Source organism: Nicotiana tabacum, chromosome 19 (assembly GCF_000715075.1).
Source record: "Nicotiana tabacum cultivar K326 chromosome 19, ASM71507v2, whole genome shotgun sequence".
Classification (NCBI taxonomy): domain Eukaryota; kingdom Viridiplantae; phylum Streptophyta; class Magnoliopsida; order Solanales; family Solanaceae; genus Nicotiana; species Nicotiana tabacum.
The window spans coordinates 144214833-144238761 of record NC_134098.1 but is presented as its reverse complement, the minus strand read 5'-3'; the positions used below and the strand labels follow the sequence as shown (position 1 = coordinate 144238761).

Below are 23929 nucleotides of genomic sequence, written 5' to 3'. Positions count from 1 at the left end.
CACACCAAACCGTAAATTCAAACCAAACCTATTTAAAAACCCGATTAGGTTTGGTTTGATTTGGTATTGAGTAAAAAATCTGAACCAAACCGACATATAAATATATAATTTTTATATATACTTTTAAGACTTTTTATAGAATATTTCTTTTAAAAATATCTAGAAATATTTGCGATTCTCTTATGGATGTAATATTTAGTTAAATATGAAGTGCTCTATTTTTATTAACTTTAAATAATGAGTTGTACGATCATTTTCTATCAAGTGTTAGTGAAATGCGTCAATCTCTTTGTTCTTCCATATTCATATGTCTAAATCTATTAAATTCTTATATCTTTTTTGAATTTGAAGTGATAATTCAATAATTTAAAATTAAATAGAATATATCATTATATAGGTATCATATGATTTTTATATTTAATTATTAAATTCAATTAATCTTGAAAGTGAACATCAACAAAAAATTATTGTAAGATGACTAAAAAAATAACTATCATATGCTACTAAAAACATTCTCTCATAAGAATATGCTAATAGATCATATGTTTGTCAAATTTTTTTAATTTTTACTAAATATATATTTACTTATAAAAAAATTAACAAAGTGAGATTGAAATAATATTCATGTAACAACAAAACCCGAAAACCCGAAAAAACCGAACCAATCCAAATCGATATAGTGGTTTGGTTTAGTTTTGATAAAAATCGAATCAACCCGGTCCATGTACACCCGGTTCTCCCTACTGAAGTACAAAACTAAGGAAAGCATACTACTTCCTCAACTTCAAGTGTAGCCCTTTCCAAGTTGTTCCTTCTCCTTAAAAAGTTCTTATTTTCTAAACTTGATAACGGTGGACACTGGAAGTGGCCAAGATATTAAACAAATTCGTTTACCCTATTGCTATTATTGCAGTTCCACAAAATAATGGGTACTAAAAAAAATTCAAGGATATAAACCCTTATATTAATCACCATTTAAATATATCTGCAAAATTAAAATGTGCCCTAAAAACTAGACATGAATCTCTACCAAGATACAATCCCTCCCTGTTACCTAAATAAATTTGTCTAGTTTCCATTGCTTGTTAGAACCACCTGGAGGCCGGAAGTTCTCTAGCCGCATATTAGAGCTTCTGCAGATTTCCGACACGACGGACTCACCTTTTTCTAGCTTGATTACCTCCAATGCGCTCCCAAGAACTTCAGCGGCAAGCCCTATTTCCACAAGGCGTCCTTCCTCTTCCCCACCTTTGTATATCAAATGCCCAACTTCATTAAATGGTAGCACATTTTCCAGTATGACCTTTGCAAAGATGCGACCAAGAAATTCTGCTGCTCTAGGGGCATCATTGACTGCGTCCTCCAAGGTAACCAAAACGGATTCAAACCTGACAGAATAAACACAAACAAAAAGTTAAACAGAGACTTCAAGTGGTTTGAAGTTGTATTTGTGTTTTACATGAAAATACAGCTGCCTACCCTTTAACAAGCTGATCTTGACTTATTGTCACGTCTTGAGATTTAGCTAGACTGATGAGAAGCTTTGCCAAATGATCCCTCTCCATATCCTTCCTCTCGAAAGAGTCAGTAACCCAAATTGAAATCATTGATGGATAGAAGTTGGGTGCATTCAAGTCTTTTACACACAAAGCAACCTCTTTCTCATCTTTCGCACTGAAATGAAAAGGCTCAAGTTAATTAATAATAAGATGAATTAGGTCACAATATACTGCACAAAATTACGTACCAAAACAACGGGTGTAGAAACAATGCTACATTTATTGTTCACGACTAGGGTATTAGGAGAATCAACACTTTGCTACAAGATGAGAAGTTTAAGATGAAAAATACTAAAAGAGCTTATGTTTTTTAAGTATGAGATCTTATTACCAGAAATTATAAGTTTCAATTTCCCTAGTAAAATAGGAGACAGAAAAGTTGGATAGTTAGAATGTAAATGTTCTCAAACAGTGAGCGGATTCTTCTAATACACCAACTCTCAGTCAACAAAATACCAAAGTTCCTCGTGCGTCAAACTGCCAAGAAAGCACACCAACCCAAACTACGATCACAGCTTTTCTAAGTTTTCACTGCAAATGCTTTTGCAGATATCCTGAAAATCAATTGTCAAGCCTGAATTTCAAACTTAACACTGCGCTCCTTTTTGGTTGGTGAACGGCTCTTTTAGGTTCATGGTTTACACTTTACAACAAAAATAACGACTACTCAACATCAAACTACTTGAGGTTGGCTATTGGAAGAGGTCTTCCTCAAAATCTTTAATTGCCAAAACGTAAATATAAGCCCATACTTCCTAAAGGTTCAGAAGGTCATGATGATATCTTGAATAAGTTAGCTAAGTAAAAAGGGCAGCCCGGTGCACAAAGCATCCCGCATTCACGCAAAATCGGGGGAAGGGCCGCACCCCGGGGGTGTGATGTAGACAGCCTAACCTAACAAAAGCCTTAGTGGCTGCTTCTATGGCTCGAACTCATGACCTATAGGTCACACGGAGACAACTTTACCGTTGCTCCAAGGCTCACCTTCAAAATCTTCAGCTAAGTGAAAACAGTTCAAGAATGACACCCAATGTTGAGCCGAAATCTTCAGCGTAACAGAAGCAACTTTCTGTAAACAGTTCTAGAATGATACTTATTTTAAGTAAATAAAAGAAACCATTCTAAGATGGTGTCTGCACTGAACATGAGCCATAGTCGGACCAATACCAGTATAATGCAAGTAAATAATAATCAGGCAAAAAGTTAGTTAAGAAAGTACCTGTAGAATTCCTTGATAGCAGCCATAGACATGTCCCGCAGACGTTCTTCTGACCAAACCTTCTCAGAAGCAAAATTCTGTGTCGAAATTGGCCCTCCACTTCTCACAGGTGGTGAAGCAGGCCGAGAAGTATCAAATCCACGATCCCTACTCCCATAAGTCAAGTTCCTTTCTGGTGCACTTGCTTGATCATGTTGACTATAAAATCGATCGGGCATATATTTGGGCATAAGCTCCTCTCTTGAAGCATAAGGGGCACGTTCAGGCAAACCATAGCCATTTTGGGCATGTGTCATCCTTCGAGAATCTCCAAAATTTGGCACATTATCAGTGAATGGAATGCTTGGCGCAGCAGGTTGGCCCCTAGAAGACATTCCCTTAGCAAGACCACCTTGGGGCCCAAGTGTGATTGGATCATCACCAAGAGGCCTCTGGGTCAGGGGAAGTGATAATGTCCTATTCTCGAAAGAATGTCTCTCATCCACCCGTACGTCCTGCATGCCAAAGCCACGGACCTGTGGAGACACAGGACGGAAACCACCCATCTGAGAGCCTGGAGAAGACAACATACTCCCTCTTGGAGCAAAATCCATTGGTTGACCCCTTCTAGCAGAAACACCCAAACTAGGAGTACGAGCAAGCCTAGTAGCTTGTGCATGTCGTTCTTGGGCAGCATCCCTATGCACTTCCTCTATCTTCTTAGGCCCTTCAACTTTTCTCCTTTGCTGCCATTTGTTTTTTCTTAGATCAATTGAATCCTTCAACATAAACCTCACCCTAGAAGAAAGTTTCATGTTATTTGATAACTTTTCCATCCTATCGAAGTATACATCCATATGTTCCTTTGCTTTGGCATGATCTATCATCTCCCCAATTGTACTCATCAACTTACACAAAGCTTCAATATTCTCCTCGTCAAGGTTATGATAGTCACCTAACAACTTCTTGATGCACTCGTGCATAATTCTCTCTGTCAACATTCTCTTCTTATAAAGTTCTCCGATCAGTCTGATATTCCCCAACATTCGTCGCCGTGCTTTGACTCTTTTTTCCTCCCTCTCCTCTGCCGACAGTTTTACTTCGCCTTCCTCGTTAGTCACATTAGCTTCTTGTTCTTCTCTTTCTCCTCTTTCAAACTCTACCTGACATTTGTTCAGAAGTAACCTCTTAAAAGTGATTTTTTCATTGTCTACGCTCAGATCAGGCAACTCTGCCGCTAGGTGCTGACAGAAGTTGGCATACATCTCACAAAAAGTTGGTTCCATCAAAGCTTTATCAAATATCTGAGAAATTACACCATTGAGCGTCACATCATTGTCAATATTGACTTCTTTGACTTGCTGGAATAATTTTTCGAAGTTTTGGGGAGTTAGCTTATTTAAGATAGCTTTCAGCTGTCTCTGTTTGGCTTGTTCCTCGTCTGTTATTTTACCTACTTCATACTTTCTTTCAGCTTTGTGCATAATCTTTGCTGGTGTCTGAGGAGAAGGCATTAAACCCTTTTGGAAAGCAGTTCCACGCTGCCACCTGTCAGCATCAACCCCATTTCTCTGGACTCCTCCATGAGGACCCATAGATTGCATTGGTCCAGGCAGTATACCCCCGGCAAACTGAGCAATAGGCATCGGCGCTCGAGGGTGTCTCGAAACACCACAATTGCCACCTGGGCCAGGTCGAAATCCCATAACGTTTCCCCCATAAACAAGGTCCGGCTGTATATCTCGCCCAGGCATAAGAGGCCCAGACATCTTACTCCATTTATCTCCATCCCCAATGCCACCTCCGCGGCGTTCACGAAGTCCACTAGATGGCCTATCGAGAGCTCTTCCAGGACTAGGGCAAGGCTCACGGAAAACACTGATTTTCGCATTTATCAAAATATCAGCTATATCAGAAGGAACTTGGAAACCCTCAGGAATATCAATACATTGTTCTGCAAATTTAAGTAAGAAATCTCTTGAATATTTCTTGGTTGTCATACCATCACCATCTTCACCATCAACTTGCTTCCCGTGCTCTGGAGCAGCTTCTAGTTTAGGAGTAGATATATCTGCGGCATCCTCCCAATCATCAGGCTCTGTTTTAACTTCACCAACCTTCTTAGTTGATGTAAGATCTTCCTGAGGCGCATCATCAGATAGAGGCTTCGAGTTATTCTTAGAAGTGATTTCGCCGGCTTCCACAGATGGAGCAAGTTCATCTTTTTTCTCTGGACCCTTATAAGCCATATAGAGATCAGAAGTCGCGCCAGCAGCATCTGCTTTCTTGTACAAGTCTTTCTTTTTCATCTTTCCCCTAGCCGCAGTAACCTTAGGCACATTGGAATCCACCAGAGATTTCTCCTTGACACCAGACGACGACTTAGCTACACCGGAATTATCAGCTTCAGTATTTTCATCTTCACACTTCGAAGTGGCCTCATCAGAATTCTTAACCAAATTAGAGGCAGATTCCTGACTTACTACAGCTGATTCTGTCACAGCAGCTTCTTCAGGGTCTGCAATATCTGATGCCTGATCATCTTGAGCTGATAGACCTATTGCTGATGTGCAAGCCTCAGTATCTGTAAAATTCTGATTACAAGTGGATGATGTTATGCTATCAGCCATGCTATCAACTCCAGTTGAGCCGGCAGATGCATTTGTATCTTCCTCTCCAGTTTCTGGCTGACCGCTCTCAATGTTGGCATTTGTTGCTTTCTCAGGAGATCCCTCTTCGGTCAGGCCAGACACCTCAACAGATTTTACCAGAAGAGATCCAGAAGACGGCTTCGAGATATTATTCTCACCCTGTTCACCAACCTCCGGCAATGTTACTTCATATCTATCCCCAGTTTTAGGTACTGGCATACCTGCAACCAGATTTCTGGAATCCAAAAGTTCGGGCGAAACTTCTTTTCCACTATCTCCAGTAATGCAGCTTTTCAATACAACGGACTCTGAAGGAGAAAGATTTTCCCTACTGTTTCCCAGTGCAGCAGGGCCCAATGAAGCAGCAGTCTTGACCTCAACGTGTCCAGTTAGTGGATACTGGGATGGGGGACTTGAAACTGAGGTAGATTTCCCAAGAGCCTGCAAAACTTTCAGTCATAAGTAGGATCGAGCTAGTACAGTACATTCAAAGAAGTATGCAAAGTCAAATACCTTATCCTGCATAGTCACCTGTCCTCTTATTACTTGTTTTTTCTGTTGATCTTCGATGGGTTCAAGGCCGCCAAGTGTTTCAGTTGTTGCATCTACACTACTATCTGTAATTACAGATACTGAAGGCTCACTGGGAGCCTGAGAGGTCAATGACGATACACCAGCTGCTGGGCTCTGCTCTGAGATAGAATCAGCCACTTTAATAGATTGTATGTTTGCTACAGGCCTTGATGCAGATTTTGAAGCATTGCCAATCTTTGACTGTGCGGAGGAGCTCTGATGTAAAGTGTCCATGTCTTTTTGAGGGTGAGCTGAATCTCCTCCAGGAGGCTTCGAAAGTCTCACTTGATCTTTTCCAAAAGCAGCTGAACTGACAGATGGTAAATGCTCTTTTTCTGGATGTATTCTAGCAGCCGGTTTCACTGTCACCTAAAGTTGATTTGCATGAACAAGATAACATTATATTGTGGGCACATACGAAGTTCAATTGTAAGCCAAAGAAAAATTAAGATAGAAAAGTCCACACAGGACTTGAGCTTTGACTAACCTGACTAAAAAGCCTTGGTGGCTGAGAACTCTGAGGGTTATTGAGAGGGAGAGAACTTGGAGCTTGAAAGTAAACAGAACTGGAATTATAAGAATTAGGATAATAGTTAATAGGATGACCAGGAGGAAATGATGCAATAGGCTGTGATTGAGGTGGCATATTAGGATGTGACATCGAACCAGGAGTCCCATCAAGCCTCAATTCTTCATGAGTGTCTGGATGAGTAATCTTCACAGTTTTACGTGCACCTAGATACTTTCCTGCCTGCTGTTGAGGAAACTGCGACGGCATATTCATTCCCATGTTCCCCAACTGCGGAGGTAGTTGAGGTCCCATTCCTGATGAAAAACTCAGTCCCTGCCCCTGATGCATCATCCCTTGAGACTGCATTGGGTGGGGTTGAAGACCTGAGACAAACATTGGCTGCTGCATAGACGGAGTGCCAATCGGCAGATGCATCGGCATTGGCAATGATGTAGCAGACATGGAATGAGACGGAATTTGTGGCCCGGGGCCACCAAATTGAACAGGAACTTGTGGTGGCTGGTGAAATGGAATTTGCATGTGCATTCCGGGCATGGGATGTGCAGACGGCTTTTGAGTTTGGGTCACTGCGGGTGGAGCTGAAACTTGTACATCTCTTTTGGGTTTGGCGGCCACACCATGAGACTCGCCAGGATTAGACTGGTTCTGGGGTCCTGCATCCTTTCTTGGCATTGGCTGGTTGGACGTAGATGGAGTTGGCAATGAAGGTATAGCTCTTGAAGTGTCACTGCGAGCCTGCAAATTAATGAAGGAGGAATCAGAGATATAAGCAACTCGGAGAGGTTGTGAATAGCTTGGTCGATGGGCAACAATAACATCACAATACTCCAACAATAACAAAGAGCCTAAATGACAAGCTCTGTAATCAGATCAGGTAGCAGTTATATTATAATCAGAGACAAAAGAAGACGAAACAAAAACCTGGGCTCTTTTCTGCTCATCCAAATTTGGTGGAGCTGAGCTCGTCCGCGCAGGTATCTATAAACATTGTAAAAGCAAATCCCTCCATTATTAGGGCGAAAGTTTTCAAATTAACCAAAAAAGAAAAATATCATCTATCGTGGAGTCTAGAGATACCTGCAGTACATTCATGACACCAGGACTTATAGATCCAAATTGAAGTGGAAATGACCTAGATGCATCTCCGGAAGCTAGAACATCAGAAAGTATTATCATTCAGTAGTTGAAGTACAACTATAACAGAGATACAATACATAGGAAGTGTCACCAATATTACTACACAGTACAAACCAAACCACCACCAACCCCCCCCCCCCCCCACATACACACACACAAAAACAAAAAAAAGAGTACAAATAGACACATAAAAAGCCTAAGAAGATACTTTTTGCAGGAGTGACAGGTGCAGTCGACTCAGAGGTTGATGCAGCAACATTAGAAGTTGGAGCTCTTGGCACTGCTCGGGTGATCTTTTGCGTAGAAGCATCAGTCTGCTTAACAGGAGCACCCGGAACAGGTGCATTCGCACTAGTAACAGGTACATCTGATGCTCCTGCAACAATAAATTAACTGCATTAGTTAACTTCGCGGAATTGAAGTAAAAAAAAAATACTAATACATTCTGTTGCACCAAACTACACAAAATCATCAAAGCAGTTGACTTTAAACCTATACAGACCATCGTAGCCTTCAAAACAAACTACTTCACAACCCTAATACACATGCAAATAAAATTATAATCAATTGACATACCGTGCAATGCTTGTTGTTGTTGGTGATGAGCACCATTCTGATGAGAATCCGAGCCAGTACTAGCACCACTTACCCTGTGTTGCCCTCCTTGTGCATTATTATACTTCTTGTTGAAACTAAGAGCACCAAACAAAAATGGAAATCTAAGAATCACCAATAAATATTGGGGGGAAAACCCTAGCTTTCTACAAAAATATCAAATTTCAGAAAATGACCCAGCAACAAACGGAAAACCCACCTTCTATTAGAAGATAGAGAGGGATTGGTGGTGGAAGAAACAGGAGGGGCGGCGCCTCTGCCACCGCCACCACCACCACTTCCTTTATTACCGCCGAGGTGCTGATTAAAGCTACCGGATCGGCCGGTTCTCCTGTACTGAAAAGCCTCGCGAGTGTCAGCCCTCGATTGATTGTGGGACATAAATCCAGACCCTCAAAAACCGCTTTATTCTGTGTTTTTCCGATTTCTATCTACAATACAACAGATCCACCAATCTTTTCAGCAAAAAAATCAAAACTTGCATAGAAATTCAATACTAAAAATCGCTATAAGAAAATTACAGAAACACACTTCAATACAAAGCCAAATAATTGAGCTGTTCACCCAACTCGCCAATCAACAAACCCTAGAAACAGTGATAGTCAGTTACAGTAGTATTACCTGAAAAGACGAGTGGCGAAATTAGGGTTTCAATGAGAGTGGCGATTGGTGAGAATCATGACCACGCTGCTAACGAAAAGGAAGGAGAAGAAGAAGAATGAGAGGAAAAGGAAAAGGGTGCGTGTTGTATTCTGAGCGTTTATGTGTTTTTTTTTTTTCGGGCAAGGGAAAAGTTTTATTAGAGAGAGGAACTCCGGGGATTATTAAACATTTACGAGAAAAATGGAAAATTTATCTGATGAAAAAAAACTATGGAATATTTATATTTAAAAAGTGTATATTTTTCTTTTTTTAGTTCTTTTTGGTAATGAAACTGGATTGACCTGGTTGGTTGGGACTAGGACTATTCAAAATCGAACTGTAACCGTTAATCGAATCGAAGCGATGGCTTATTGGCTTATTGGTATCGGGTTATCGGGGTAATGAATAGTGAACGGATTGAGATTTTATAATTAACGGTTTGGGGGCGAATTACTCAATTTTCTTATCGGACAAACTTTTAACCCGTTAAGTATTTTTATATTTATACTTTTACCTTCGTTGAATATTCAAAAAAATTGTTCCATTGTAATAGATCCCACAGTATACTCTGTACATGTTGGATATGAGAACAGCATATACATTAGAACAGAGAAAGTGCAACAAGAAGCTATGATCAAAAAATGGCCAACATAAGTGATCACAATCCTTTCTTCTCTGCTTCATTCCTGTTATTTGGCTTGATAATTAAGGTTGTTGTTTCATTTGGGAGCAGTGATTGAGATAGTCTCATATCCAACATGTACATAATATAATGTGAGATTTATTGTCATGTGCAAGAGAGTGCCTCGAATATACGTTAGAACAGCATATGATCGAATTGTGAAGCTAGAGCAGCAAGATGCTATGATCAAAAAAAAATTATTTGGTTTAGACGATAAACCGTCCAATAATCGTTAATCTGATATCAATCCGCCCGTTGTCTTATTGGATGGCTAGCGGATTACTACATTTATAATTCGATAACCGATAAGCCGAATTGTTAAGCGTAATTATTCGTCCGATCCGCCCGATAAGTACCCCTATTTGGGACTTGGGACATGGAATGAGGATGAAGTTGGCAAAAATACCTACCACCTCCCATAAAACATATACTCAAAAGTCACACAATTCAAATTATAAAACTTATTTGGTTAAGTAAGTCAGACAAGAGTGGGTTGCTCTAGTGACAAGTATCCTCCACTTCCAACCAAGAGGTTGTGAGTTCGAGTCACTCCAAGAGCAAGGTGGGGAGTTCTTGGAGGGATGGAGCCGAGGGTATATCGAAAACAGTCTCTCTACCCCCAGGGTAGGGGTAAGGTCTGCGTATACACTACCCTCCTCAGACCCCACTAGTGGGATTATACTGGTTGTTGTTGTTGTTGTTGTTGTATCTTGGTTAAGTAAGTCACACCGCATACTCATTCAAATTATAAAATTTATCTTGAATAAGTAATAATAGTGGAAAGAATACGCATAAGTTAATCGTGATTAAGTGATAAAATTTAAGTAAAAGAATATATCAAGCATCTATTGTTTTGTTTCGACTTGGGGGTAAGAGGAGGGGTAAAGGTAGGTCAAAGAAGTCTTGGGAAGAGGTGACCAGGCGGGACATGGCGCAACTCCAGCTAATCGAGGATATGACCTCGGATAGAAGGGCGTGGAGGTTGAAGACTAGGGTAGAAGATTAGTAGGTAGTGTGTGGGTAGAAGATTAGTAGGTAGTGTGTATTTTCCTTTGTCTTCACTAGTTCGATAGTATTAGTGTTAGTAGGGATGTTCATAAAAACACGAAAAATCGAACAAAATCGAAAACCAAACCAAACCGACCAAAAAATCGATACTTTTTAGGTTTGGTTTTGAATTTTAAAAACCGATCAAATTTCGTTTGATTTTGATTTTAATCAAAAAATAACCGGAAAAAACCGAACCACACACACACACACACACACACACACACACACACACACACACACACACACACACACACACACACACACACACACACACACACACATATATATATATATATATATATATATATATATATATATATATATATATATATATATATATATATTTTATAATATTTTACAGTACATATTAGTCATTTATATTCTTAGTCAGTTCTTTGCTATTTTAATAATCTAATTCTTTGCCTTTACATTCTAATTTGATTGGTAGTTTTCTTTTGTTAAGTATAAGAATTTATTTCATGTTAAAATAATCAATTTTTAATTGAGTACTTAAATTATTCATCACTATTTGATTCAATCGTCATCAATATATCTTGATCAATATACCTTAGTAAATGATAGATTTCTCAAAAATCAATTGGTTTAATAGTGTTACGTTGAAAATATAGTCGCAGGAATATGTGTTTGCTAGTGTATGTCTCATATTTAAGAAGAAAACCGATAAAAAAACCGAAAAAATCGAAAAATCGATAAAAAACCGACTTAATTGGTTTGGTTTGGTTCCAATATTTGAAAAACCGACTTACTTGGATTGGTTTCTTTTTAGGGAAAAAACGATCAAAACCGAACCACGAACACCCCTAAGTGTTAGTATGGTACCCCTTTTATCCTTAGTTTGCTATTATCGCATTTCTTGTTCTATTATTACTTGGCATCAGTACTTCTGTAGTTTGCTAGCTGTACTTCTTTCATATTTTCTATTGCTACCTTTGATTTAGTTTTTTAAATATATTGTCTTGTTATTACTTGCTATCAGTACCTCTTTCATATTCTCTATTCCTATATTTGATTTAGTTTTCTAATTGTATTGTCTTGCTATTACTTACTGTCCGGGATTCTTCCATCTTAACTTTTTTAGTCGAGGGTCAATCGGAAAAAGTCTCTACCCTTCTAGGGTAGGGATAAGGTTGTGTACATCCTACCCTCCCCAGATCCCACTTGTAAGATTACACTGGATTGTTGTTATTGTTGTTGTTGTTAATTACATGTACTAAAGTAATAGGTCGTTTGGTGTGAAAATAAGTTATGCAAAAATTGATGGTATATGAATTGTTAAACAAAGATTAAAAATATTAAATTTATAATGTAGGGATTAGAAAGGAATGAATTGTAATGTAATGATTATTTATTACTAGAAATTCGATTCACTGTATAAAAAACTAACATGCAATACTGTATAATTTTTTTTAAAATTTATTCATTATTAACAAAATTGTTTAATATACGAAAACCAATTTGTCATTTTTGTAGTTTTAATCCATATACTATTAATACATGTATTCTTATTCCACATAATTATTCGCTTTGGTGATGGACGCGTTAACACACCATATTCAAGGGGATGTGTCATGGTGCATGCTATTCGTCGATGACATAGTTCTGATTGATGAGTCGTGAGCCGGTGTTAACGAGAGGCTAGAGGTTTGGAGACAGGCTCTTGAGTCTAAGGGTTTCAAGCTGAGAAGGACGAAGACGGAATACCTGGAGTGTAAGTTCAGCGCTGAGCCAGGGGAAGTGGGCGTGGATGTGAGGCTTGATTCGCAGGTCATCCCGAGTAGAGGCAGCTTCAAGTACCTTGGTTATGTTATCCAAAGGGGGGGAGAGATCGACGGGGATGTCACCCACTGTATTGGGGTAGGATGGATGAAGTGGAGGTTAGCATCTGAAGTCCTGTGTGACAAGAGAGTGCCACTGATACTCAAAGGTAAGTTCTATAAAGCGGTGGTTAGACCAGCCATGATGTATGGGGCCTGAGTGTTTGTCCGTTAAAAACTCACATATCCAGAAGATGAAAGTAGCAGAAATGAGGATGTTGCGGTGGATGTGCGGGCACACTATGATAGATAAAATTAGGAATGATGATATTCGGGAGAAGGTGCACGTGGCTCCCATTGATGACAAGATGCGGGAAGCGAGGCTTAGATGGTTCGGACATGTTTAGAGGAGAAGCCCAGATACTCCGGGTACGGAGGTGTGAGCGTCTGGTTGTGGAGGGCACAAGAAGAGGTAAAGGCGGCCTAAGAAGGTTTGGGGAGAGGTGATCGGGCAGGATATAGTGGGCTCCATATTTTTGAGGACGTGACACTTGATAGGAAGATGTGGAGGTCGAGTATTAGGGCTATAGGTTAGGAGATAGTTGAGTCGTGCCTTACTTCGTATTATGGCTATAGGTCTAAGATAGCTAGTGACAATGTTGTGTCTTGCTATTTCGCTTTTCAGTGCAGGTCCTATTTACTAGCTATCGCTTTTGCTTTGCATCTTTCTTCTAGATTTCATGGTGTTCTTATTTTTCTTATGATTGCTGTGGTGATACTAATATTGTCTCCCTTTGCTTTGCATCATTCTTTTGGATTTCATGGTGTTCCTATTTTTCCTATGATTGCTGTTGAGATACTAATATTGTCTCATTTTTGTCCTTTTGTCTTTTTGTTTTTGAGCCGAGGGTCTTTCGGAAACAGTCTCTCTACTCCTTCGGGTTAGAGGTAAGGTCTGCGTACACACTACCCTCCCGAGACCTCATTAATGGAATTTTACTGGTTTTTTGTTGTTTTTGTTGTTGTTATTCCACATAACTTTATGTTTGTAGAGTATTATTTGGGGGGGGGGGGGATATGAACCAAATATTATGTTAACAAGCTATATTTGATGTGTAAGAGGAAACCAAACATTATAAAAAACATAGTAAATTGTACGGGGAGATTTTTTCTTTTTCCTTTTTTTTTTTGCAACCAAACGATACCTAAGTGCATGATATAGGTATTTTAAGCAAATTTTTAACTTGATATTAGTAAATTGATATATATTCTTATATTAATTTTCTATCTAATTACGGTCAACTAACATGATTTGGTGTATCTAACAATATTGAATTTTTTTGGTGAAATTAATAAAAATCTCTTTCTCACAAAAATCGAACATAGTAACTACTCAATAAATAGCAGTTCTTTAATTATTGTTCTTAGAAATATTTAATATATAAATATTATAATTTGTAGTAATATTTTACATAAAAATTAAAAATATAATCTGTTTTTTCGTCATAAAAGTAAAGTATCTAAATTTACGAAAAAATATTAAATGCATAATGCATTGATGAGGCGATCCTATCAGTTTTCTGGTAACACGGTTGATTAACTTTCTCTTTCTACAGACGCTGTAGAAAATGTCAAAAGGTGCCACCACAAATTGTAGTTTGTCTTTCTAAACAAAACAAAAAAATAGTTTACGAAATTGTCTTCTCTTATTTGTTTTATATAAGGAATGAAAGTAGAAAAAATATTGATAAAACTTTAATTTTGGCCCTACTTTTTTTTTAACGTTCCTTCTATATTTTGAGTTAAACACAATGTTTTACCTAACGATCCTTTCTTGTCCTTTTTTGCCACGATATGTGGTGAGGGGTGAAATTTTTCAAACCCCTAAGAAGTTTTGAGTTTGAGCCTCAAATATTGAGATTTTGTTCATAATGAATACTTTACCTCCTTTCAAAAATTTTATTTGATGCGAATTTGAATTAATCGGACCCATAAATTTCACATATTGAATAACTAAACCCGAGCCAAAAGAATCATTGTACTTTTTGTTTTATACATAATTATAATTTTCTTCTATATTATTGTTGCGGTGTTATTAAGTGTCACGATCCAATTTTACCTATAGGCCGTGATAGCACCTAACACTACAGCTAGGCAAGTCAAGTTAATAAATTAAGCATATATTGACAAAATTTAAACCAAGAAAAATAATAAAACCCAAATTCTACTAATGTGTGTGCCAAGACCTGGTGTCACAAGTGTATGAACATCTAGTAGATTATACAAAACCTCAAATACTGTCTGAAATAAAATAGACAGAATGAAAAATGCAAGGAGAGACACTAGTAGTTGCAGAACGGCTCGGAAAGGCAGCTCACCGCTATGCCCCTGGATAGCGTGGGTGTACGATGATAGGCCCCCCACTAGTACTTGCCTCAGATCCTGCACAAAAAAGTGCAGTAAGTGTAGTATGAGTACGTAAACAACGTATACCCAGTAAGTGTCAAGCCTAATCTCGAAGTTGTAGAGACGAGATGACCGACTTTTATCAAGCCTAATCTCGAAGTTGTAGAGACGAGATGGCCGACTTTGACACTCACTATGGGTCAATAATAATAATTAAAATACAGCTAGAATATCTAAATCAGTATGATTTACAGAATTTACAATAATTTATTTAACCAACGAAAATAATCAAAATCCTTCAAATGCAACAATTCTCAATATATTAATTAAATTCCTTCAATTCAAATAATTTCTAATTTATCAATTAAATATTATTTTTAGGAATAACAATTAATTATTTAACAAGCAAGAATAATAATTCATTAATTTTCAAGGATTTTCCAATTTATCAAATAACTTCACAAGCTAAAATAAATTATTAAAGTATCGTGTAATTATTATTATTATTAAGCACGATTTCTGCCGAGGACGTACGACCCGATCTAGAGTATCGTGTACACTGCCGAGGGACGTGCGACGCGATTCATAGATGCATCTATCCTGCCGAGGAGTTCGGTCCGCTCCACAAGAAAGGAGGACATTTTCTTATGTACCTCCGGAAGGAGAGTATATTTATTATGAGATAAATTCGGGAGGAAGAATAATTTCTTTTAACAATTAATTAATTTAAACAGAAAATTAACATATAAATTTTCCATCCTTTAATATTTTAATCTAACAATTCACAACATATATATAAATATATCAAATAATATTAACTAAACAAGGAATACAATTTACACAAGTAATTCATGCTTTGAGTCCTAAACTACCGGACTTTAGTATTAATAGTAGCTACGCACGGACTCTCGTCACCTCGTGCGTATGTAGCCCCCGCAATTATCAATAATTATTCAATTTAATCCCTATAGGGTAATTTCCCCTTCACAATATTAGACAAGAGACTTACCTCGTCTCAAAGTCCACTTTCGATTACCACGTCACGTAAAATTCTCGATTCAATGTCGAAAAATCCGAAACTATCCAAAAATTATATAAAATAATTAATATATGTTCAATAATTCAAAATTCATCTATTAATAAATTACCCTATCCAAAATGGTAAAATTTCTAAAATTTACCCCGGACCCACATGCCCGGATTCTGAAAAATTTTAGATGAAAATGTTACCCATATTCTCAAGAACTCAAATATATAATTTCTACCCAATTCCATAACTATTTTCGTAGTTAAAATCTCATTTTTATAAAAATCTAGGTTTTTCACCTAAACCTTTGATTTCTAAGATTTACTAGTTATAATCTATGTAATTAACTCTAGGGTTGTGGAATTAACTTACCTCCAAATTGCTAGTTGAAATCTCCTCTCAAAAAGCTCTAAAATCGCCCAAACATGGAAGAAAAACGAACAAAAAATGGACTGAGCTTCGCCCGTTTTAAGGTTCTGCCCAGACAGATTTTTTGCACATGCGGAAGGTGTTCGCACCTGCGGAAAAGCCTCGTAGGTGCGATATTTCTCCTCTTGGACTGGCTCCGCACCTGCGCCCAAAAGACCGCACATGCGCGTCCGCTTCTGCGCCCATTTCTTCGCATCTGCGATAGCCGGGCAGATCCTCCCCTTCGCACCTGCGGCTGGTGGCTCGCACCTGCGGCTGACCATGCACAAGTGCGATCATACCAGAACCTGGAAGCTTCAGCTCTTCTTCAAAATTCCAAAATTATGCGATCATAAATACTTTTCAAATATAAACTCTTCAAATAATTAGCCTTCAAACATAGTTCTTTCAAGATAAATATTTTTCAAGTATAACCCTTTCAAATAAATATCTTCAAATATAGTTCCTTCGAGATAAATACTTTTCAAATATATCTTTCGAGTATAAGTCACCCTGTGACACCTAAGCATGGAAGATTTGCAGCTCCGAACACAGATATAACCACAGGAAAAATCTACCGGAATACCATCCCGTAATCCCAAAATAAATATGCAGTGCTGGGGGATCTTCCGGAATACGTCTGTAGTCCCAAAGTAAATATGCAAGACATGGGGATCTCCCGCAATACGTCAGTAGTCCCAATTTAAATATGCAGTGCTGAGGGATCTCTCGGAATACGTCCGTAGTCCCAAAGTAAATATGCAAGACAGGGGGATCCCCCGGAATACGTCCGTAGTCCCAATTTAAATATGCAGTGCTGTGGGATCTCCCGGAATACGTCCGTAGTCCCAATTTAAATATGCAGCGCAAACAACAGAGATAACAACTATAACATGACAGAAATCTCGTAAATCACCACAATGAGTACAAAAGAAACAATGACAGAAATGCAAAGTACGGCGAGCAAATCAACTCAAGAATTTAAATCACAAGAACGGTATAACTCATTCACAAGGAATAACCACAGTAAAGAATGTTAGGCACAAGGAGCACAGCTTAACAAGGGAAAATAAAACAAAAATGTAGCAACGATTCCACAATATTCAAGTCAGCAATAAGAAGCCAACACGAGTCAAATAGTTCCAAATAATGGCAAGTCAACTAAGATATATGTTATCTAAACTCCTTTTGAGGTTGAGCAATTACGAGAAAAATTCAACAATTCAAGTAAGGATAAGCAGCGAAAGATAATCATAACTCCAATTAAGACTAAACAATTATAGGGTGAGAAAATAATGATTTCAATTAAAGATAAGCAGTTATGAAAAATATAGCACGACGATATAAGAGGTAAAATCTTTGGTTAAGTCGAATAAGGGTCAAATAGACAGTAAGAGTGAATCCTAAAGCAATTATCTCTAATCCAAGTATGTAGAGGTGAAACTAGCAAAAAGGAATTCAAATGTATGAAAAACAACATTATACACAGTGAATATAAGGTCATAAGAACCCTAAAAGGTCAACTTTCCACAAATAAGTCCGAGCACGCACTCGTCACCTCGCGTACACATACTACAATCAACATAGATGACTCAAATACTAAGGGGTAGTTCCCCCACACAAGGTTAGGCAAGATACTTATCTCGAGTTAAGCTCAATCAATCCGTAAGAATGCCCTTTCCGTGAATATCCGGCTCTGGATGACCCAAGTCTAGCCAAAAGCAATTACATATCATAATAACAACAATAATAGACTCGTCTAATTAACGAAATTAACATTTTAACGAAAATTCCGAAATTAACTCAAAATCGCCCGTGGGGCCCCCTTATCGGAATCGGGTCAAAGTCGTAAAATACGAAAACTCATTCACTCACGAGTCTAACCATATCAAATTTATTAAAATTCGACACCAAAATCTCGATCAAAACCCCAAATTCGATCTAAGAACTTTTCTCAATTGTTCACCCCAAATTCGAATTTAAACGATGAATTTGAGCATAGATAAGTGGAATATAACTATAAGGGAGCTAAGAATCATTACCCAAAAACTTCCTCCGAAAATCTCTCTAAATTCCGCCTTCTACTGAGCTCTCAATCAAACTTGTAAAGTGAACTTCAAACCCTCGAATCTGCCCCTTTTCTGCCCAGCTATTCTGCATATGCGGACCTTGGGTCGCACTTGCGATGCCGCACCTGCGGAGTTTCCTTCGCAGGTGCGGAGACGACTTAAGAGGGCTGGGTCCGCTTCTGCGGAAGAAGGGTCGTACCTGCGAGTACACGCCTGCGAGTGCACGCCTGCAGACTATTGTCCGCTTCTGCGATCTCCTATGCGCATGCGTGTCCTTTAGCGCATCTGTGGGCATCGCAGATGCGGCATTTCCCTTCGCACCTGCGACCCCTGACCACACATCCCAAATCTGCTTCTCACATTAACTAATGCTAAGATCACGAATCACCTTCTAATTCAAACTTAAAGAACTTGAAACTTCAAATTCCTACAACCAATGCCGAAACCTATCAAACCACGTCCGAATGACCTCAAATTTTGCACACAGGTCATAAATGACTCTATGAAACTACAGCCACTTTCGAAAATCTATTCCGGGCTCGATATCAAAATTTCCACTATCGGCCGAAATCGCCGAAAATTTAACTTTCGCCAATTCAAGCCTAAATCTACTTCAGACCTCCAAAACACATACCGGACGCGCTCTTAAGCTCAAAATCACTCAACAGAGCTAACAAAGTCGATGGAATTCCATTCCGGATCCGTCTTCACATAGTTCCGACTACTGTCTAAATTCTAAGACTTAAGCTCTCATTTAGGGATTAAGTGTCCCAATCCCCTTTGAATCACCCGATAATTGAATTCAACCACGCACGCAAGTCAAGGCACATAATACGAAGGTGCTCAGGGCCTTATGCCGCCGGATGAGACTTAAATTCTCAAAATGAACAGTCGGGTCGTTACACACTCAGAGCTCCGCCCGAACATACCAACAGGTTTGAAATCATAAAACGGACTCGCTCGAACTCACGGAACGTGTAAAACAACATCAAATCTAAGAATCATACCCTAAACCAAATTGATTCAAACTTAAGAATTTCAAGTTCTTCAATTTACTTTCAATGCGCCGAAATATACTTAAACTACTCGGAATGACACGAAAATTTGCGTGCAAGTCTTAAATTACTATACGAAACTATTCCCAAACTCGGAATTCCAAACCGACTTCAATTACTCAAAATCCTACTCTAAACCAAATTTAAAGAAGTTTAAACCTTCAAATAGTTAATTTTTACTATTAAGCGTCAAAACACTCCCGGTTTATCCAAAACCCGATTAGGACATACGCCTAAGTCCAAAATCATCATACGAACCTATTGGAACCGTCAAATCCCGATTCCGGGGTCGTTTTCTCAAAATTTTGACCGAAGTCAAACTTGGCCTTTTAAGGTTAACTTAAGGAACCAAGTATTCCGATTTCAACCCAAACGCTTCCAAATCCCGAACCAAACATCCCCGCAAGTCAATAATCATTAAAAGTACATACGAAAAATTTTATTTTAGGGAACGCGGTTCTAAAAGTTAAAATGACCGGTTGAGTCATTACATTAAGTGTTTAACTTATCGTTATTACTTATTATTATGCAACATCACTTGAGAATCTAGAGACAGTAGAGAAATATCCTATAAAGTGTACAAGTTCCGTTACAATTGTAAAAATTACATGGGGCGCCCTATTTGGTCGCCCCTTTTTAACTTATACCCGTTTTATTTTTCCGTTTGTATCCGTACCCATTTTTTTTGTTAAAAGCATTTTAAAAAGATGATTTTGCCCTTCTTTAATAAAAGACTATTGACAAACTGCAGGACAAAAACTTAAGCATGTTTAGGCTGAAGTTTTAGCAAATAAACTAAAAAATTTCAGCTTGTGTAGATTGAAATTTCGGATAAAACTCAGTACAAAACTGTAGACTGCATTACAAAACTTCAGCATGTTTTGGTATGAAGTTTTGGCAAATGAACCAAATAACTTCAGCATGCATTAGCAAAAACTCTTTAGAAAATTATATACTGCAAGACAAAAACTTAAGCATGTTTAGTCTGAAGTTTTAGCAAATAAACTAAAAAACTTCAGCATGTTTAGTCTGAAGTTTTAGCAAATGAACTAAATAACTTCAGCATGTTTTGTCTGAAGTTTTAGCAAATGAACTAAATAACTTCAGCATGTTTTGTCTGAAGTTCTAGCAAATGAACTAAATAACTTCAACATGCATTAGCAAAAATTCATTAGAAAATTACATACTACAAGACAAAAACTTAAGCATATTTAGTCTGAAGTTTTAGCAAATGAACTAAAAAACCTAAGCAAGTTTAGTCTGAAGTTTTAGCAAATGAACTAAATAATTTGAGCATGTTTAATCTGAAGTTTTAGCAAATGAACTAAATAACTTAAGCATGTTTAGTCTGAAGTTTTAGCAAATAAACTAAATAACTTAAGCATGTTTAGTCTGAAGTTTTAGCAAATGAACTAAATAACTTGAGCATGTTTAATCTGAAGTTTTAGCAAATGAACTAAATAACTTAAGCATGTTTAGTCTGAAGTTTTAGCAAATGAACTAAATAACTTAAGCATGTTTTGTCTGAAGTTTTAGCAAATGAACTAAATAACTTAAGCATGTTTAGTCTGAAGTTTTAGCAAATGAACTAAATAACTTCAGCATGTTTAGACTGAAGTTTCGGATAAAAATCATAGCAAAATTGTAGACTGCAAGATAAATAATTTAAGCATGCATTAGCATGAAGTTTTAGCTTCAATGTGAAACAACTTCATGCTATATTAGCATGAAGTTCTAGTTTCAAGGTGAAACAACTTCATGCAAGAGTGATTCTAAAGATGAATTTGGATAAGTTTCTGATTTTTTTATAAAGTTGCTGAGAGGAGAGGAGGAGATCGTTTTATGTCTTTTACTAAGGGTGTAATTGTCATATTATTACATATTTTTTATAAGATGGCTACCAAATCAATAATTTTAAAAAATAGGGTACAAATTAAAATGTGGCACAAATATAGGGTACGACTGCAAATCTCCGTTACAATTTTGCTACAATTCTTCTCATTTGATTTTGAGCGGAACCTCAGATTTAGAGATACCCAAATGATAACTTTCCAATTTTCACCATTGATCTCCATAATTTAATTTTTGGTTTATTCCTTTTCTCTTTTTGCATGGTGAAGAAAGGGAGATATGTATTTTTGCAAAATTTGGCCACCTTTAAAAGAGAATCAATACATTTTAATCAATTTGAAAGCATTTCTTGATTGGGTAATTCCAAAGCATGCTAGAGTTTTAGATGTTTTCCTATCTAGTAAGTCATTTAAATTATTGAAATTTAGGAGGTTGGTAAACTAACTTGAGACCTCATGAGTGTTTTATAAAATTATTAAAGGAGAGGAGAGGACAGAGAAAGCTAAAGCAAAAGCCGAGAGAAAGAATGATAATGAAGCAGAAGTAAAAATGATAAGAGCTAATAGCAGTGTTGTCGGTGTCAGGAGGCCAAAATTAGATCTCCCAAGCAGAAAATTAGTAATCACGCTATTGTCTCAAGCAAAAGAATTCCCAAGGCTTTACAATTATGTTCCCGGGAAGAAGAGCATAGTTGTTTTATATGCCCCATGGCAATGGTCGCAAAACTATTTTAAGCGTGTCATTTAGCTTGTGGAGTGTGTCCAAATTTCTTTTGGTAAATTTTATGGTACCACGTTTTAGAAATAATAGTGAATTTCACTTGCATACAGAGGAGGAGCTAGCCTTTAAGGTACGGGTTCAGCCGAATCCAGTCACTTTTTCTCAAACATTGTATTTGTATTAGGAAAATCATTAAATATTTATAAATATTTAATTGCGAACCCAGTAACTAAGACGAGTTATGAGTTCCGTGGTAAATTTAGAACTCATAAATTTCAAATTTTGGCTCCGCCTCTGCTTGCATATTACTTCAGTGTGTAATTTTGTTTATGACAAAATCCAATCTAAATTGTTCAAGAAATATTTCTATAATAAAAGTTCTATTTAAGGAATATTCTCCCTTTAATTTTGGTCCAAGTGATAAACGAAAGGAGTAATTTTGGACTGATTTTCCTTCATGATACATTTCCAAGTTCCAACTCAAGGTTTAGTTTATGTTTATCCCTTTAATTTAGGTGCTTATTTAATAACAAAATATTTGGTTTGACTGATATGATATATATGGAGCGTCATTATTTATCTATATTTATATTCTAAAATATTATTTTAATAAGAAAATGGTAATTTACAATGTGGTTAAGCCGAATAACATGTTAAGAGTAAGACACATAGCAAAATTATAGCAAAGCTAATAAAAATTGCAATATTTTTTTTTGAATTATAAATTATATTTATATATCAATATCCACAGCCATATTCATATCTCTGTCAATATTTTTTGTATACATAAAATAAGAGGATTGTAATGTGGTGAAATCAAGTAGCAAGCTAATAAGAAGTCATTTGACAATTTTAGGATAAAATTAATAATTAATACTTAGAAAAAAATATTATTAATGGAAGTAATTAATATCAACTCTATCCTAAATTTAACATAAATCTTCTATCTCCCTCTTCTTCCTTTTTTAATTATTTTCAGCTTTCATGTCTTATGATAGGCTATTACATACCAGACTTAAGAAAGTTAAAATAAATATTCGTAACACCGAACTTTACATTGGTAGACTACTAAGAAATGTCATATTATGGATAAGGCCACGTAACTGAAGTCTAATAGATTAAAAAAATGAAGAATAAAAAAAATATAAATAATGTGAGGATATTTATACTAATAATTAGTTTTAAAATAAAATAATATAAATATGAAATACTTAAAAAAATAATTGACTAATTGAAATAATTTAAGAATTTAGAGCAATAGTTTAAAAATAAAATAAATATTTATGCAAGATAAAAAATTTACATATTTATTTATATTATATTTGGATAATGATATTAAATGAAGTGACGAGTTAATGGAAAATCACACGAAAATGTAATAATACTATATACTAGACTTTAAATATATACTTTGAATTATACTTATACTTTGAGTTAGTTTAAATAATAAATTAAATAGCTAGATAATATAATATTATTGATACATTTAAATGATAAAAGAGTCCCGAGTGTTTCCGACTTGAACTTACCTTTAACGCTTCTCGGGCTCTATGCTGGACAACGTTCACTCTTCCATCTTCAGCTAGTCTATTCTGCACTCCCCACAAGGAAAGACAAGCAAAAACTTTATTGGTTCAAGAAGCAACCGAGGAGCTAGAAAGGACCAATTGAAGTCCTCGGTGACCAACCATGGTCCCTGAATGCGTTTAGACACTTTCTTTAGCAGCTCCTCCTTTTTTTCATTACTAATGGAATATCCTTCACTATTTTACTAAAAATGGAACGAAATGATCTTGTTTTGTTCCTCGTGACAGTCCAACCTGGTGGGTTTGTTTCTCCTTCCAGTTTCGAATGTCTTCTTGGATAGTTATAGCGGCCCATAGGCGCGCTTACATACTACTTCAGGGCTGGAGTAAAGAGCCATATAAGCACCTATCAGAAACTATTAAAAAGGGGATCGAGATGTAGAACCAGAAATA

The 23929-nt window shown here is 37.0% G+C and overlaps 1 protein-coding gene across 4 annotated transcripts; it reads right to left on the bottom strand.

Moving 5' to 3' along the window:
- Nucleotides 1–942: 942 nt before the first annotated feature.
- LOC107832342 (eukaryotic translation initiation factor 4G) lies at nt 943–9088 on the bottom strand. Of its 4 annotated transcripts, none has more exons than XM_075238816.1 (11): nt 8887–9088; nt 8465–8696; nt 8227–8342; nt 7859–8026; nt 7591–7664; nt 7435–7491; nt 6469–7248; nt 5940–6350; nt 2779–5849; nt 1480–1674; nt 943–1388 (listed from the first exon to the last, which is right to left on the bottom strand). In XM_075238816.1, exons 2-11 carry the CDS (start codon nt 8644–8646, stop codon nt 1055–1057), a joined length of 5388 nt encoding a protein of 1795 aa, XP_075094917.1. In that variant the 5' UTR covers nt 8647–8696; nt 8887–9088; the 3' UTR covers nt 943–1054. The 4 variants fall into 4 exon arrangements, with proteins under 4 accessions (XP_075094917.1, XP_075094915.1, XP_075094918.1 ...); XM_075238814.1 differs by having other exon boundaries at nt 5922–6350; nt 8887–9084; XM_075238817.1 differs by having other exon boundaries at nt 8465–8692; nt 8887–9060.
- Nucleotides 9089–23929: the final 14841 nt, after the last annotated feature.